We start from the raw sequence: 18,990 nt of genomic DNA on the forward strand, positions 1-18,990 counted from the left end.
AGAAAGACAAATACTGTATTATCTCACTTACATATTGAATCTTTAAAAAACAGCCAAACCCATAGAAAGAGAATAGAATGATGTTTGCTAGAAGGTGGGTATGGAGGAAGGGTACAAACTTCAAATCATATGATGCACAAGTTCTGGGGCTATAATGTAGAGCATGGTGACTATGGTTATTAACAAGACTGTATTATGTATTTATTACATATTTGAAAGTTGGGAAGAGATGAAATCTTAAATGTTCTCACCAAACCCAAAGAAACTGTAATTTCTTGAGGTAATGGATATGTTAACTAATTCTGTTGTGCAAACCACTTCGCAGTATCAGGTTATACACCTTAAACTTACACAATATTATTTGTTGATTATATCTCAATAAAGCTTGGAAAAAAATTTAAAACAACAGTTGGTATAGTAGACCTGATCACATCAGCACCTTTTTGACAAAGAATAAGATTTACAAGAAATCCTTCCACATCTATAGGATGTGAATTACTTACTTTAAAGCCAAAAGGACTTGTTGTGGGTCTTCTGAATATTGAGCTAAATATTCCAAAGCTTTTCCTGCCACAATTTGTTGTCCATTCTAAATAGGACAAATATAATATGTTAAATTATATCTCAAAGTGATACTTAGAAAATGTTATCTATATTCTTGTCCATTAATGACAAGAAAAAATTCTGAATTTGTTCATTTTTTATTATTGAAAGAACTAATGCAAGATGGTATAATGAAGAAATAACTCATTGACAAAAACAGAACAGGTCATGTTGGCCCCAGAAACCCACTCCTTCTTATCCATAAATACTCACTGCCTTGCCAACACTGCCTTGAATCCACTAGGACTAATCCTATTGTGCTCTTTATCCCAGTTTATTGGCAGTAACCAAAAGAACCCCGGACTCTCATTTCCAGCACTCCAATCATGATAAAGCTCTATAAATCCTTTCTTTTTTCCTCTTTTCCCATTTCTCCCCAACTCCCCCAATCTTTCTACTACGGTCTCTGAAGTTCAGTTCATTACCATCAAAATCTTCCCTAGGAGCAACATCTTCCCTAAAGTTCCCTCCACATTCTTTCTATAATGGAAATCTAGGTCCCACCAAGGATACTGCTTCCAAAAAGCCCTCTCAAGTAGTGGTGGTTTTTCTCAGATCTCCCTTCTATCCATGGACCTGGAGATGGGATAGGTGTCATTTTTGTTCTTCATTGCTGTTTTAAAATTATTCTCCCTTCTTCCTCCCTAAACTCCCCAGCTTTGAATTTCCTGTCAATAGACTATATATCACCCACCACTCCTCATTGTGCTGATCTATCAGCTCTCAGGACATTTCTTTTTATTTCTTGATAATAAATAGATTCCTATCTATTGCACAGTTATTTTCTCAAAAAACTACTCCTGTCTTAGTTTTTGGCACTTTCAATATATAGATAGATTATCCTCCTAATATCCTTGTCTCTTACTTCCTTGAACTCTACTCTGTCAATTACCTTAGCTGTTCACTAGCATAGTCATCAATGGGACCCTATCGTTATTGTTGAGGGTCTTTTCATGTGTCTGTTGGCCATCTGGATGTCTTCTTTGGAGAAATATCTGTTCATGTCTTCTAACCGTGGATTGTTTGTTTTTAGGGTATTGAGTTGTATCAGTTCTTTATATATTTTGGATACTAACCCTTTGTCGGATATGTCATTTGCAAATATCTTCTTCCATTCCACAGGTGGCCTTGTAGGTTTGTTGATTGCTTCCTTCACTGTGGAGAAGCTTTTTATTTTGATGGAGTCCCAATAGTTTATTTTTGCTTTTAGTTCCCTTGCCTCAGGAGACATATCTAGAAAAATGTTCCTATGGCTGATGTCAGAGAAATTACTGCCTGTAGTCTCTTCCAGCATTTTTATGGTTTCAGATCTCACATTTAGGTCTTTAATTCATTTCGAGTTTATTTTTGTGTATGGTGTAAAAAAGTGATCCAGTTTCATTCTTTTGCATGTATCTGTCCAGTTTTCCCAACACTGTTTGTTGATGAGACTGTCTTTTTCCCATTGCATACTCTTTCCTCCTTTGTTGAAGATTAATTAACCATATAATTGTGGGTTTATTCCTGGGTTTTCTATTCTGTTCCATTGATCTCTATGTTGGACCCTGTCAATACTAATGGTTGCAAACCTTCCATACTCATAGTCAGGGCTGGGACTAAGGTGAGCTAGGTGACTGATGCAAGTGGGGCACCTAAGGTGCAAAATTTAAGGAAGCACTCGCTCTCAGGATCATGCAAGAACTAACTCTGCACTTGCATGACTCACAAAGTGAGTGCTTCCTTAAGTGCCTCCTTTCCTCACCCTAGTCCTACACCCTGCTCTGCTTCATGTATTCTACTTTCTGACCACTATCTCCTACCTTTCTAATTCACTCCTTTCTATTCACTCTAGCAATCCTTCAACTGCACTTAAACCTCCAATCCATTCATGTTGCTAATTTTTAATTGTCTCTCATCCCCTTGATGTCCTCCTCCATGGCCAGGTGAAATTCCATGGGAATTTATTATAACCACTACCTTGTTCCTTGATTATCCTACTCCTCTTTTGCTTCATTGTATTCATCTGGCAAAACGACAAGCCTGATTAAATTCAACTTTCCACTGACTTTTGTGCCTACACCCATGTAGCTGAAAGTGGCTGGATAAAAACCTGTATAACTATTTGTTTTATTTTAAAAATTCATCAAATAGGCCTTAATTCTTACTGGGCAAGCATCCCACACTACCTTTGTCATTCACTTTCTTGCTTTTCTGAATGATTAGTTTACACCTTATCCTAACTTCTCAAACTCCCCAACACCTCCTCTCCCATTCTCACTCTCAGGTGATGATCTTGTTTCCTATTTCGTTGAAAAAACTGAAGCAGCCAGGAAAAAAACTTCCAGATTCCCACTACTACATTTATTCACACACCAGGGACCACACCACATACTCCAACTTCTCAACTGCTAGCATAGATGAACTATGCATGTTCTTTCCTAAAGCCAATCCCTGAATGTACACACTTGTGTCCATCACTTCCCCCCTGCTTAAGGACATTGCTCTAACAATTCTCCCTTTTCTCTCTCACAATGTCATCTTTTTGTTCTCTTACTGGATCATTTCCATCAGCATATACACATTCTCATTCATCTCAAACAAACAAACAAACCCCTGATCCTACTTCTCACAACCAACTGACCAATTTTCTTTTCTTTGTAGCAAACTCCTCTAAGGACTTCCATTAATTATATCTTAAAAAGGAAAAGAGGTAAAAAATCTTATAGATAAATACATAAGAATTACCTCTAGAGCAAATTGGGCAACTAAACTGAGAAGCGTGACAGTTGAATCTTTGTCCATACGTAGCGCATTCTCTTTTGGTACTACACCTGTTATTAACTTCTCTAATGTATTAAGTGCCCGCAAAGCTGAAAAAGAAGGAAAGAGTTAAAAAAAAAAAAAAGAAAAGGAGATACTCTTATCAAAGATAATAGCAATCTAGGGTTAATTATACCACAGTGACTTTGGAACTCATTTTATCAGCAGTAACAGCTTTAAAATATTAGTTAATTTTCATAAATTCATCTAAACTGCTAAACTGTCAAGGAAGACTTGAATGTCAAAAAAATGCCCAATTGAGCAATTCACCCCTGTGAATTTATCCCATGGATATATTTGCAAAAGTGAACAAAAACATAAAAATATGTTCATCCTGCAATTTTTTTTAAGAGTGCAATATAGGGGCAACCTAAACTCCATCAATGATGGATGGGATAAATACATTTTGGTACACTCATAAAATGGATTATAAAACAGAACAAAAACTGAAAAACGAATGGTGGTATTACATTCAATTATGTATCTTAAAGGTAGAATACAGTAAGTTAAGTATATGCACTACAGAACTTAAGTAACAATTAAAATAACAAAACAAAGAGAGCTTATAAGCCAAAAATGAAATAAATACAATCATAAAAAATACTCAATCCAAAAGAAAGTAGAAAAAATAAAAGTGGCAAAAAAGAACAGGACGAACAGAAGACAAATAACAAGATGCTAAATTTAAACCTAACTATATCAATAATCATGTTAAATACAAATGGTCTATATGACTTGAGTAAAAGGCAGATAGTCATGCTGAATTAAAGAAAGCAACTTTCAACTACATGCTACCTACAAGAAACATACTTTAAACATAAAGCCAAAATTAGTTAAAAGAAAAACCATGGGATAATATGTATTATGGTAAAGGTAATCAAAAGAAAGCTGGAGTAGCTATAGTAATATCAGACAAAATGGATTTCAGAGCAAAGAATATTATCAGTGACAGAAAGTTACTCTGTGATGATAAGGAGTTAATCATTTAACTCCTTAGATAGATATTCAATCCTAAATATCTATGCATCTAATAACAACATATCAAAACACAAAGAGCAAAAACTTATAGAACTACAAGGAAAAATGAACAAATCCACAATTGTATTCAAGGATTTCAGTACCTTCTCTTAATTGATAGAACAAGTAGTAAATCAGCAAGGATATAGTACACTTTACACTATTAATCAACTTGACCTGAATGTTATAAACATCTATAGTTTATACACATTTTTCTCAAGTGCACATTGAACATTTATAAATAAAGACAATATTCTGGGTCATATAACAAGCCTCAACATAATTAAAAGTATTAAGTCACATAAAGTTATGATCTTTGACTACATGATTTCAAATTTATTACACAGCTAAACTAATTAAGACAGTGCAAAAGTGGTGTAAAGATAGATGAATAGATCAATGCAACAGAATTAAGAAACCAGAAAGAGACCCAAACACACATATTACAATTGATTTTCTTTTCTTTTCTTTTCTTCTTTAAAGTTTTATTTATTTATTTTGAGAGAGAGAGAGAGAGAGAGAGAGAAAGAACACAAGCAGGGGAGGGGCAGAGAGACAGTGAGAAAGAGAGAATCCCAAGTAGGCTCCATGCTGCCAGCACAGAGCCCAACATGGGGCTGGGGCTCAAACTCACGAACTATGAGATCATGACCTGAGCCAAAATCCAGAGTCGGATGCTTAACTGACTGAGCCACCCAGGCACCCCAACAACTGAATTTTTAATAAATGTGCAAAGGTAATTCAGTTGAAAAAAGATAGTTTTAAAATAAATAATGCTGAAAAAAATGATGCCGAATGATTAGATAGCCATGTGCAAAAAAATAAAAAATAAAAAATAACTTTGGTTCATACCTTAAATACAAAAATTAATTTGAAATTGATCATAGAACTAACCATACACTTAAACCTATAAAATTTCTAGGAGAAAATATAGGAGAAAATTTTTGTGACCTTAGATTAGATAAAGATTTCCTAGGTATATTACCAAAAACACAATCCATAAAACAAGAAAAAAGATAAATTAGACTGTTAAATTTCTCATGAAAGACATTGATATGAAAATAAAAATAAAAATTTATAAAACACATCTGATAATTTATATCTAAAACATATAAAGAACTTTCAAATCTCAATAAGAAAACAAAGTTCCCTATATCTCAGTAACCAAAATATATTTCTTTCCTATGTTCGAGCTACTATGGTATAAGATGAATAAAACATATAGAGATGAATTAGAGAAAAAGAAAACAAAGTTCCCTATAGAAAACTGGTTAAAAGATTTATAAAAACACTCTACCAAAGAAGATATATGGATGTCAAATATTAGACATTACAAAAATGCTAGTTAAAACCACAGTAAGATATCACTACCCAAATATTAGAATGGGTAGAAATTTTTTTAAAGGACAATTCAAAGTGCTGGTGAGAATGTAGACCAACTAGAACACTAATACATAGCTGGTTAGAATGTAAAATTGTATATCTACTTAGGAAAACAGGTTGGCAGTTTCTAATAAAGTTAAACACATATTTATCATACAACCCAAAAATCCAATTCCTGGAAATTTACCCTACAGAAGTTAAATCTTATCATCACACAAAATCTGTAAACAGATGTTTATAGCATGTTTATTCACAGTCACCCAAAATGGAAACCATCCATACTTCAAATGGTGAATGAAGAAACAAACTGTGGTACATACATACGATAGATTACTATTCAGCAATAAAAAAGAACTACGGAAACACAACAGTATGAATGAGTTTCAAATGCATTATCCTAAGTGAAAAAAAGGCACAAGAAGCTTCATATTATATGATCCCATTTATATCACATTCTAGAAAAGGCAAAAATATTAGTTGTTCCCAGGGCTAAAAGTGGCAGGAAGGAATGACGACAAAGGAGCCTGAGTAATTTTATTGTTCTGTATCATGATTGTAATGGTGGTTACCTGACTGTATATACTTGTCAAAACAAATGGAATTATTCACAGAATTATTAATATAAATAAACCCCATAGAATCATACACTAGTAAATTTTATTCTATATATCATCAATAAACATGGCTTTAAAAAATGGTCACAGATAACTGGGGAAAAAGTAAAAAGATTGAGCTGGTGTTATGTTTAAGAAGTAAAATTATTTTATTTTAATAGAATATGACAAAGTTTAATAGGAAATCTATTTTGGGGCACCTGGGTGGCTCTGTTGAGCGTCTGACTTCAGCTCTGGTTCATGGGTTCAAGCCCTGCATTGGACTCTGTGCTGACAGCTCAGAACCTGGAGCCTACTTCAGATTCTCTGTCTCCCTCTCTCTCTGACCCTTCCCTGCTCCTGGTCTCTCTCTCTCTCTCTTAAAAATAAATAAACAGGGGCGCCTGGGTGGCTCAGTCGGTTGAGCGTCCGACTTCAGCTCAGGTCATGATCTCGCGGTTCCTGAGTTCGAGCCCCGCGTCAGGCTCTGTGCTGACAGCTCAGAGCCTGGAGCCTGTTTCGGATTCTGTGTCTCCCTCTCTTTCTGACCCTCCCCCATTCATGCTCTGTCTCTCTCTGTCTCAAAAATAAATAAACGTTAAAAAAAATTAAAAAAAAATAAATAAACACTAATAAAAAATTAAAATAAAAGTACGCTGGAGACTTTGATTGTCTAAGACAATTCTTAACTGAATTGGGTTTGCAGTATAAACTCCCTCTTACCCCACAGCTTTGTAAACTTAATTTTTAATTACATAGGAAAGCTGGAATATAGAATATACAACTCCGCTGTCTTAAAAACAATGTTTTTTTCTTTAAAGTACAAAAGGATTATTATTATTTGTATTAACAGTCAAATATAATTCATAAATAACATTTATACCTCTGGTAGAGTTTTGCTCTAAAACCGCAATCTTGAATATATAAAACTGAGTGAAAATATTTGTAGGATCACGTCGTTCAGCTTCTCTCACTGATGCTTTAGCCTGAAAAAGAGAAATATTGGACCTCTTTTATAAAAGTAATAAGGAAGACCTTACCATATTTTACTAATATTATTAACATAATCACAACAGCTGAGGATACTCATCATGAAAAGATGTGATTCTAAGTAAAATTTTTAAAGAACTGTTCTCTTAAAACACTAAAGAAGCAGCGAGTTCTGCTTATGTAAATAGTGTGCATTAAATACGTCAGACTGACCCTCCTACTGAAAACAATGAAAAATGTTAGATAACATTTTTTTTCTATTCCAAAGCAACTTACAAGACACTAAAACCTAAGGAAAAGTGAGGTTCCAGAGAAACAAGCAGAGAATTAAAGCCACTTTTTTTCTGGGGGGCATTTATAAATCTAAACAAATGTTAGCTTAGATTTAATGAAACTCACTAGGTCAGGGAAAAAGACATCAAGACCCAAGGGATCACACTCTTAGGCTAAGGGCAAACCACAAGTAAACTACTCCTACCCACATCCCCAGGGGACTGCAAAGAAAGTTCCTTTGGTTCTGAGAGGAACACAGCAGAATGGGGTGGGGAGAACCAATCTCTGTGGTGTGACACAGGCTTTCTCATACATTTACAGCACCAAATTACATCACAGGGGAAGCCAAAAGACCTCAAGTGATGAATTTAGTTGACGTTGGTCCCAAGCATCTGAAGAAGCAAATGTAAATCCTTTCTGGGGGAAGGAAACTTCATCTTAAGCTTCAAAATGTTTCCAAAAATAATTTTTCAAGAATCATGAGTAGTAAACATAAAAAAAAAAAATCAAGCATACTAAAAAGCAAGGCACCATAAGTGAGACTCAGCAGAAACAACAAATAGCAGAAACAGATTCTCAAAATGCAGACACCAAAATTACCAAAACTGTCTATAAAACACCTGTTTGCAAAGTTCAAGGAAATAAAAGATATATATGTATTTTTTTTTTAATTTTTTTTTTCAACGTTTATTTATTTTTTGGGGACAGAGAGAGACAGAGCATGAATGGGGGAGGGGCAGAGAGAGAGGGAGACACAGAATCGGAAACACGCTCCAGGCTCTGAGCCATCAGCCCAGAGCCCGACGCGGGGCTCGAACTCACGGACCGCGAGATCGTGACCTGGCTGAAGTCGGACGCTTAACCGACTGCGCCACCCAGGCGCCCCAATATATGTATTTTTGATATATATATAGGTTGGTATTCAATAGGACATTTTGATACAATACAGTGGTTGTTTCCACCTGATAACAATTCTGACTGACTACTGCCCATGCCATATTAGTTGTTACACATCTTGTATATCACAGAACTTTGTAGGAAATATAAAACACAAAATATGACCTTGATGATTTGAAAAGGAGGAACTACTTGAAATGAAAAATACAATAACCCAAGTGGAAACATAATCGATAGGCTTAATGGCAGATTAGAAACATGAGAAGGGAAAATTAATGAACTGAAAAATAAGACAACGTAAATTAGCAAAAGTGCAGTACAGACATTGCAAACATGGACAGTTAAATAAGGACTCTACTCTTCTTAAGACAACCATCAAAAGAACTGAAATACTAAGTAATTTCCACACTGGTAGAGGGGGTTACCAGAAATTTAAAAAAAAGAAAGAGGATAGTCCTTTCAACCAATTGTGCTGGAACAGCTGGAAATCTACATGCAAAGTAAAAAGAAAAAAAAGAATCAGAACACAGACCATAAACCTTCCAAAAACTAAGTCAAAATGGGTCATGAACCTAAATATAAAACCCCAATGAACAGAACTCTTAGAAAGTAACATAGAAGAAAATTGAAGTGATCTTTGATCTGGTGATGACTCTTTATTTTTTACTTATTTATTTAAAGTTTTTATTTAAATTCCAGTTAGTTAACAGACAGTGTAATGTTAGTTTCATGTGTGAACATTCAACACTTCCATACAACACCCAGTATTCAGCACAAGTGCACTACCTAATCCCCATCACGTATTTAACCCATTACCCACCACTCACCTCTCCTCTGGTAACCATTAGTTTCTCCTCTATAGTTAAGAGTCTGTTTATTGGTTTGCCTTTCTCTTTTGTCCCCATATACTCATTTGTTTTATTTCTTAAATTCCACATATGAGTGAAATCATATGGTATTTGTTTTTCCCTGATTTATTTATTTATGTATTTGTTTGTTTATTTACTTATTTATTTACTTATTTATTTTTGGGAGAGAGCAAGCAGGGGAGCGGCAGAGAGAGGGGACAGAGGATCCTAAGTGGGCTCAGTGCTGACAGGTTGACAGGGTGACAGCAATGAGCCCAATGTGGGGCTTGAACTCATGAACTGAGAGATCTTGACCAGAGCCGACATCAGACACTCAACCAACTGAGCCACCCCGATGCCCCCTTTTCCCCAATTTATAATTTAGTAGTTTGTTGCTTTATTGTTGAATTATTTGTATATTTTGGACACCAAATTTTTATCAGATACATATTTTGCAAATATTTTCTCTCACAGTATGGCTTATGTTTTCATTCTCTTAACAGTCTTTCACAGATCAGAGGTTTCTAATTTTAATGATGTCCAACCCACACTTTATTCTCTCATGGATTGTGCTTTTGATGTTGCATTTTTATTTTTTATGTTTGTTTATTTATTTTGAGAGAGGGAGAGGGAACGTGAGTGCTCTCCCAAAATATAAACAAACAAACAAACAAACAAATTGGGAGAAAGACTTGAACAGACACCACACTAATGAAGACATACAGATGGCAAATAAGCACAGAAAAAGATGCACAACATTATATTTCACCAAGGAAATGCAAATTAGAACAATATCACTGTACAACTATTAAAATGGCTAAAATCTAAAACACTGACAAAAGCTAATGCTGGTGGGTATGTGGAGAAATTATACTTCTCATTCATTTCTAGTAAGAAAAAATATAGTAGAGCCATTTTGGAAGATAGTTTGGTAGTTTCTTATAAAACTAGACATACTCTCACAATATGATCCAGCAACTGTCCTTCTTAGCATTTACCCAAATGAGCTGAAAGCTAATGTCCACACAAAAATCTGCATGTTAATGGTTCACTCAAAATTGTGCAAACTTGGAAGCATCCAAAATATCCTTCAATAGGTTATAAAAATATATAAAATTCAGAACACCCCAATTCTGTTATGATACTGTGTAAATCACTTTTATCTCTACTATAAAAGTTAAAAACAATAATGTTAAAAACAACTATAGCTATAAAAATTTGTTAACAGGTGTGCAATATAAAAGTATGTGAAGTGTAACATGAATAGCATAAATGTGGGGAGAGCAGAAGCAGAAGTGTAGAGTTTCTCTATGCATTTGAAGATAAGTAGTTAACAGCTTAAAATAGACTGTTATATCTAGAAGATGTTTTAGGTAAACCGCATGATAACCACAAAGAAAAAACTCATACTACATACATAAAAGATAAACAAAAAGGAATTATAGCATACTACCACAAGAATAATTTTTAAAAACACAGCAAGAGAGGGGTGTCTGGGTGGCTCAGTTAGTTAAATGTCTGACTTCGGCTCAGATCATGATCTCATAGTTCATGAGTTCGAGCCCCACTTTGGGCTCTGTGCTGACAGCTTAGAGTCTGGCACCTGCTTGGGATTCTGTGTCTCCCTCTCTCTCTGCCCCTCCTGTGCTTGCGGTCTGTCTCTCTCAAAAATAAATAAGCATTGGGGAGCCTGGGTGGCTCAGTTGGTTAAGGGTCTGACTTCAACGCAGGTCATATCTCATGGTTCGTGAGTTCGAGCCCCACGTCGGGCTCTGTGCTGACAGCTCGGAGCCTGGAGCCTGCTTCGGATTCTGTGTCTCCCTCTCTCTCTGCCCCTCCCCCACTCATGCTCTGTCTGTCTCTCTCTCTCTCTATCTCTCTCTCTCTCTCTCTCTCAAAAATAAATAAGCATTAAAAATTTATAAAAATAAATAAGCATTAAAAAAAGACAGCAATAGAAGGAAAGAAATAAAGGAATTAAAAGCTAAGAAAACAATTAACAAAATGGGAATAGTAGGTACTTACCTATCAATACTACTTTATTTTTTTAAATTTTTTTTTTTTCAACGTTTATTTATTTTTGGGACAGAGAGAGACAGAGCATGAACGGGGGAGGGGCAGAGAGAGAGGGAGACACAGAATCGGAAACAGGCTCCAGGCTCTGAGCCATCAGCCCAGAGCCCGACGCGGGGCTCGAACTCACGGACCGCGAGATCGTGACCTGGCTGAAGTCGGACGCTTAACCGACTGCGCCACCCAGGCGCCCCTCAATACTACTTTAAATATAAATGGAATAAAGTCTCCAATCAAAAACACAGAGTGGCTGAATGGGTTTTTTTTAAATAATTTTTTTGGATGTTTATTTATTTTTGACAGAGAGAGAGACAGACAGACCATGAGCGGGGGAGGGGAAGAGAGAGGGAATCACAAAATCTGAAGCAGGCTCCAGGCTCTGAGCTGTCAGCATTGAGACTGACACGGGGCTCAAACCCATGAACTGATCGTGACCTGAGCCGAAGTTGGATGCTTAACCAACTGAGCCACCCAGATGCCCCTGAATGGGTTTTTAATAATAATAATAATAATAATAATAATAATAATAATAACTCCAACAGTATGCTACCTACTAGAGACTAACTTATCTTTAAAGAAACACATAAACTGAAAGGACTGAAAATGATATTATATGCAAATGGTGAGGAAAAGAGCAAAAGTGGCAGTGATTATATCAGATAAAACAGACTTTAGTCAAAATTGCTCACAATAGACAAAGAAGGCCGCTATATAGTGATAAAGGGGTCAATTAATCAAGGGGATATAACAATTGTAAATATATACACACTCAACATTAGAGCAAGTAAATATTTTTTAAATTTTTTTAACGTTTATTTATTTTTGAGAGAGAGAGAGAAAGAGACAGAGCACAAGTGGGGAGGGGCAGAGAGAGAGAGGGAGACACAGAATCCAAAGCAGGCTCCAGGCTCCGAGCTGTCAGCACAGAGCCCAACGTGGGGCTTGAAGCCACGAACCATGAGATCATGACCTGAGCTGAAGTCAGACGCTTAACTGACTGAGCCACCCAGGTGCCCCTAGAGCAACTAAACATTTAAAACTTATATTAACCAAAAAGATATTCAATATCATTAATCATCATGGAAATGCAAATTAAAACCACAGTGAGATACCACTTCACACCTGTCAGGACGGTTAACTCAAATACACAAGAAATAACAAGTGCTGGCAAAGATATGGAGAAAAAGGAACCCTTATGTACTGTTAGTTGCAATGAAAATTGGTAGCACCACTGTGGAAATCATTATGGAGTTTCCTCAAAAACTTAAAATTAAAATTACCGTATGATCCAGTAATTCTACTACTGAGCATTTACCTAAAAAAGGGAAAGCATTAATTTGAAAACATTACACCCCTATGCTTATTGCAGCATTATTTACAGTATATTGCAACATTATTTAAAATAGCCAAAATATGGAAACAACCCAAATGTTCATTGATGGATAAAGAAAAAAACATAGTATATATATACACTGTGGAATATTACTCAGCCATAAAAATGAATGGACTCTTGCAATTTGCAATAACATGGATGAAACTAGAGAGTCTAGAGAATATAATGTTAAGTGAAATCAGTCAGAGAAAGACAAATACCATATAATTTCACTCATATGTGTTATTTAAGAAACAAAACAAAGGGGGGAAAAGGGGACAGACAATAAGAGACTCTAAATAAAGACAACCAACTGGTGGCTGCCAGAGAAAAGATGGGTAGGGGATAAGTGAGACAAAGGTGATTAAGAGTACACTTATCTTTTTTTAAAGTTTACTTATTTTGAGAGAGAGGGAGAAAGAGCATGTGTGCATGAGTGAGTGGGGTAGGGGCAGAGAGCTATGGAGAGACAGAATCCCAAGCAGACACGGGGCTCAATCTCACAAACCATGAGATCACAACCTGAGTTGAAACCAAGAGTGAGACCCTTAACTGACTGAACCACCCAGGTACCCCAAGAGTACACTTATCTTGATGAGCACTAAGACATGTATACAATTGTTGAATAATTATATTGTACTCCTGAAATTAATATAACAATGTATATTAATTATACTTGAATTTAACAATTAATCAATCAAATGCTAACCAACTGAAGAGAGTAACAGAGAGCAATAATAAACAATAGGGGACTTCAACACCCCACTTTCAACAATGCATAGATCACCCAGGCAGAAAATTAAATAGTGGACTTGAATAACACTATAGACAAAATGGGCCCTACAAATATTTACAGAACATTCTATCCGATAGCATCAGAATACATACTTCTCCTAAAGAGCACCCAAGGATCATTCTCTAGGATAGACCATAAGTTGGGTTAGAAAGCAGGCCTTAACAAATTTAAGAAGACTGAAATTCTATCAAGTGTCTTTTCAAAACGCAATGGTAAAAAACTAGAAATAAATGACTGAAAAATGAAAAATTAATAAATACATGGAGATTAAACAACACATTCCCGAACAACCAATGAGTCAAAGAAGAAATCAAAAGGAAAATCACAAAGTATTTTGAGACAAAAGAAACTGGGAACACAGTATATCCAAGCTTATGGGATGCATCATGTTTGGCTTAGAACATGAAAACTGACACCACAGAAATACAAATGATCATGAATTATTACTATGAATAATTATACACCAACAAATTGAAAAACCTAAAAAAATGGATAAATACTTGAAACATGCAACCTATCTAGATTGAATCAGGATGAAATAGAAAATCTGAACAGACCAATAACAGGTAAGATTTAATGAGTAATCAAAATCTTCAAAATCAAGTGCATATGAAACTTTCTCCAGGATATGTCACATGATAGCCCACAAAAAAAGTCTTAATAAATTTAAGAATATTGAAATCATACCAAGCATTTTTTTGACAACAATAAACTGAAATGAGAGACAAAATCTGGAGTGGCTTAGTTGGTTAAGCATCTGACTTCCACTCAGGTCATGATCACAGGGTTCCTGAGTTCCAGCCCCGCCATCGGACTCTGTGCTACAGCTCAGAGCCTGGAGCCTGCTTCGGATTCTGTGTCTCCCTCTTCTCTCTGCCTCTCCCCCACTTGCACTCTGTCTCTCTCTCTCTCTCTCAAAAATTAATAAACATTGCCACGTAGTACTTCATTGTGTATATAAACCATAATTTCTTTATCCATTCATCAGTTAATGGACATTTATGCTCTTTCCATAATTTAGCTATTGTTGAGAGTGCTGCTATAAACATCGGGGTACAAGTGTTCCTATGCATCAGTACTCCTGTATCCCTTGGGTAAATTCCTAGCCATACAGAGAAAGACAGATACCATATGTTTTCACTTTTATGTGGATCCTGAGAAACTTAACAGAAGACCATGGGGGAGGGGAAGGAAAAAAAAAAGAGGTTAGAGTGGGAGAGAGCCAAAGCATAAGAGACTGTTAAAAACGGAGAACGAACTGAGGGTTGATGGGGGGTGGGAGGGAGGGGAGGGTGGGTGATGGGTATTGAAGAGGGCACCTGTTGGGATGAGCACTGGGTGTTGTATGGAAACCAATTTGACAATAAATTTCATATATTGAAAAAAAATGAATAAACATTAAAAAAAAAGGAATACAAACAGAAAGATATACCCCATTCATGGATTGGAAGAATATTAAAATGTGCATACTATCCAAAGTAATCTATATATTCAATGCCATCCCTCATTAAAATACCAATAGCATTTTTCACAGAACAAGAACAAATAATCTTAAATTTTGTATAGAACCAGAAAAGATCCCAAGTAGTCAAAACTATCTTTAATTTTTTTAATGTTTATTTTATTTTCAGAGAGAGTGAGTGCAAACACAAGTGGGGGAGAGGGAGGGGCAGAGAGAGAGGGAGACACAGAATCTGAAGCCAGCTCTAGACTCCGAGCTGTCAGCACAGAGCCTGACGTGGGGCTCAAACCCACAAACTGCAAAATCATGACCTGAGCTGAAGTTGGATGCTTAACCTTCTGAGCTACCCAGGCACCCCCAAAACAATCTTAAGAAAGATCAAAGCTGGAGGTTTCACAATTTCAGATATCAAAAGATACCACAAAGCTATAATAATCAAAACAGTATGGTACTGGGGCGCCTGGGTGGCTCGGTCGGTTAAGCGTCCGACTTCGGCTCAGGTCATGATCTCGCGGTCCGTGTGTTCGAGCCCCGCATCGGGCTCTGTGCTGACAGCTCAGAGCCTGGAGCCTGTTTCAGATTCTGTGTCTCCCTCTCTCTCTGCCCCTCCCCTGTTCATGCTCTGTCTCTCTCCGTCTCAAAAATAAATAAACGTTAAAAAAAATTTAAAAAAAAAACAGTATGGTACTGACACATAAACAGAAACATAGGTCAATAGAACAGAGTAGAACACTCAGAAATAGACCCACACCTGTATGGTCAATTAATCTATTGACAAAGGAGGTAAGAATATACAATGGGGAAAACAGTCTCTTCAAAAATGATGCTGTGAAAACTAGACAGCTACATGCAAAAGAATGAAACTGGACCACCTTCTTACACTATACACAAAAAATAAAATAGAAATGGATTAAAGACCTAAATGTGAGACCTGAAATCACAAAACTCCTAAAAGAAAACATAGGCAGTAATCTCTTGGACATCAGCCTTAGCAACTATTTATGGATGTGTCTCCTCAAGCAAGGGAAACAAAAGCAAACAAACTATTGGGACTATATCAAAATAAATAGCTTCTGCATAGTAAAAGAAACAACCAACAAAACTAAAAGGCAACCTATGGAATGGGAAAATGACATAGCCAATAAAAGGTTAGTATCCAAAATATATAAAGAACTTATATAGCTCAACACCAAAAAACAAACAACCCATTTTTTAAAAATGGGCAGAAAACCTGAATAGATATTCCTCCAAAGAAGACATACAAATGGCCAACAGACACATAAAAAGATAACTCAACATCACTAATTGTCAGGGAAATGAAAATCAAAACCACAATGAGATATCACCTTACATCTGTTAGAATGGCTAGTATTAAAAAGACAAGAATGAACAAGTTTTGGCAAGAAATGTGGAGAAAAGGGAATCCTCATTGCACTGTTGATTGAAATGTTAATTGTTACAGCTCTTGTGGAAAACAGTACAGGGGCTCATCAAAAAAAAAAAACAGTAATACTATTTTTATAGTAAAAATTAATATATGATCCAACTGTTCCACTGCAGGTATTACCTAAATAAAATGAAAAGACTAATTCAAGAAGGTATATGCACCCTTATGTTTACTGCAGCATTATTTACAATAGCTAATATACAGAAGCAACCCAAGTGCTCACTGACAGATGAATAAAGTGGTATATACAGTGTGTGTGCGTGTGTGTGCACACGCACACACACACACACACACACACACACTGGAATATTACTCCATCATAAAAAAGAATGTGGTCTTGCCATTTGCAACAACATGGATGGATCTAAAGGGTATTATGATAAGTGAGGTAAGTCAATCAGAGAAAGATAAATACTACATGATTTCACTTATATGTGAAATCTACAAAACAAAAACAACAAATACTGAGAAGTAACTGGTGGCTGCCAAAGTGTAAGTTGTGGGGGGCGGGGGGGAGATGTGCAAAATAGATAAATGTGATTAAGAGGTACAAAGTTCCATTTATAAAATAAGTCATAGTGATGAAAAGTACAGCATAGGGAATATGGTCAGTAATATTGTAATAATGTATGGTGACAGACAGTGTCTACACTTATCACGGTCAGCACTGAGTAATTATAGAACTGTTGACTGAATGTGTTGTACACCAGAAGTTAATATAACATTGTATGTTAATTATACTTCAATTATAAAAGGTCAAAACTGTAACCAACCATTTCAAAATGAGGTTGAAAACATTAAGAAAATTATACTAGATATAAAAGAATGGCATAAAATCAGAATTAGAAAAAATCAGAAATGAGGTGTTAGATCTCAGAAAAAATTAGAAGAAATTACTTCAGAAATGAAGACTTACAAAAAAAAATATGAGAGTAATAAATACAGTCAATAATGTCAATAAGAACATAGGAAACATTTTAAAATTTAAAAGGAGGAAATTTTTAAAATTAACTAGAATTGAAGATTATATATATTCTACCACAATAAAAGATAAACATTAAAAAAAGAAGACAACCAAAGTGATCTACAGATTCAATGCAAACCCTATGAAAATCTCAATGCCATTTGTTTTGTATTTTTTTTGTGTGTAGAAATAGAAAAACTCATCCTAAAATTCATATGTAATCTTAAGGGACTCTGAGTAGCCAAAAAAACTTGGAAAAAAAAGAACAAACTTGGATGACTCACACTTCCTAATTTCAAAACTTAGTACAAAGCTACAGTAATCAAAACAGTGTGGTACTTGCATAAGGACAGACATACAGACCAATGAATTGGAATAGAAAGCCCAGATATAACCCCTCACATATATGTTCAAATGATTTTTTATTAGACTGATAAGACCATTCAATGGAAGGACAGTCTTTTCAACAAATTATGCTGGGAAAATAGGATATTCACATGGAAAAGAATGAAGTCAGATCTTTATTGTACCCCATATATAAAAAGTAACTTAAAATGGATCAAAGACCTACATGTAAAAGTTAAAATTATAAGTCTTAGAAGAAAGCATAAGAGGAAATTATGACATTGGATTTGGTGGTGATTTCCTGGATAAGACACTAAACTAAAAAATAGATACTTAGACTTCATCAGAAGTACAAAATGTTTGTGCTTCAAAGGACATTATTCAAGAAAGGAAAATGACAATCCATAGAATGGGAGAAAATATTTACAAATTATATCTTGATAATAAATTAATATCCAGAATACATAAAGAGCTCCTACAACTTATCAACTAAAAAATAAACAACCCAATTGAAAAATGGGCAGAAAGACTTGGAATTTCTCCAAAGAAGATATACAAATGGCCAATAAGTACATGAAAAGATGCTCAACATCAGTGCTCATTTAGGGAAATGCAAATCAAAATACAAGAGACCACTTCATACCCATTAGGATGGCTATTATCAAAAAACCAGAAATTGATCAGGATGTGGAGAAATTGTGACACTTCTGCTTTCTGGTGGGAATGTAAAATGACATAGCCATCATGTAAAACAGTGGCTATTCCTCAAAATGTTAAACATAGAATTACCATATAATCCTAAGTATATATACAAAAGAACTGAATGCAGGGACTCAGATACTTGTATACCTAGCTCATAGCAATTTTATTCACAAAAACTAAAAGGAAGCAACCCAAGGGTTCATCAACAGATGAATGGATAAACAAAAAGTGGTATATACATACAGTGGAATATCACTGAGTCTTAAAAAGTTCGGGAATTCTGATACATTCTACAACACAGATGAACCTTGAGGACATTACACTCTGTGATATAAGCCAGTTACAAATGGACAAATATTGTATGATTCCACTTATATGAGGTAGCTAAAGTAGTCAAAGCCATAGAAACAGAACACATAATTGTGG

The 18,990-nt window shown here is 35.5% G+C and overlaps 1 protein-coding gene across 1 annotated transcript in view; it reads right to left on the reverse strand.

The window, feature by feature from the left end:
• TEX11 (testis expressed 11) overlaps positions 1–18,990 on the reverse strand; it is a 241,843-nt gene that overhangs the window by 83,772 nt on the left and 139,081 nt on the right. The window contains exons 17-19 of the mRNA XM_045471521.1: positions 7,279–7,381; positions 3,328–3,452; positions 504–589 (exon numbers count right to left, since the gene is read on the reverse strand). Of these exons, the coding sequence (XP_045327477.1) occupies positions 504–589; positions 3,328–3,452; positions 7,279–7,381 (314 nt within the window). The remainder of the gene's footprint in view (positions 1–503; positions 590–3,327; positions 3,453–7,278; positions 7,382–18,990) is intronic.

The sequence above is a fragment of the Leopardus geoffroyi genome, chromosome X, assembly GCF_018350155.1.
Source record: "Leopardus geoffroyi isolate Oge1 chromosome X, O.geoffroyi_Oge1_pat1.0, whole genome shotgun sequence".
In the NCBI taxonomy this organism is placed as follows: Eukaryota; Metazoa; Chordata; class Mammalia; order Carnivora; family Felidae; genus Leopardus; species Leopardus geoffroyi.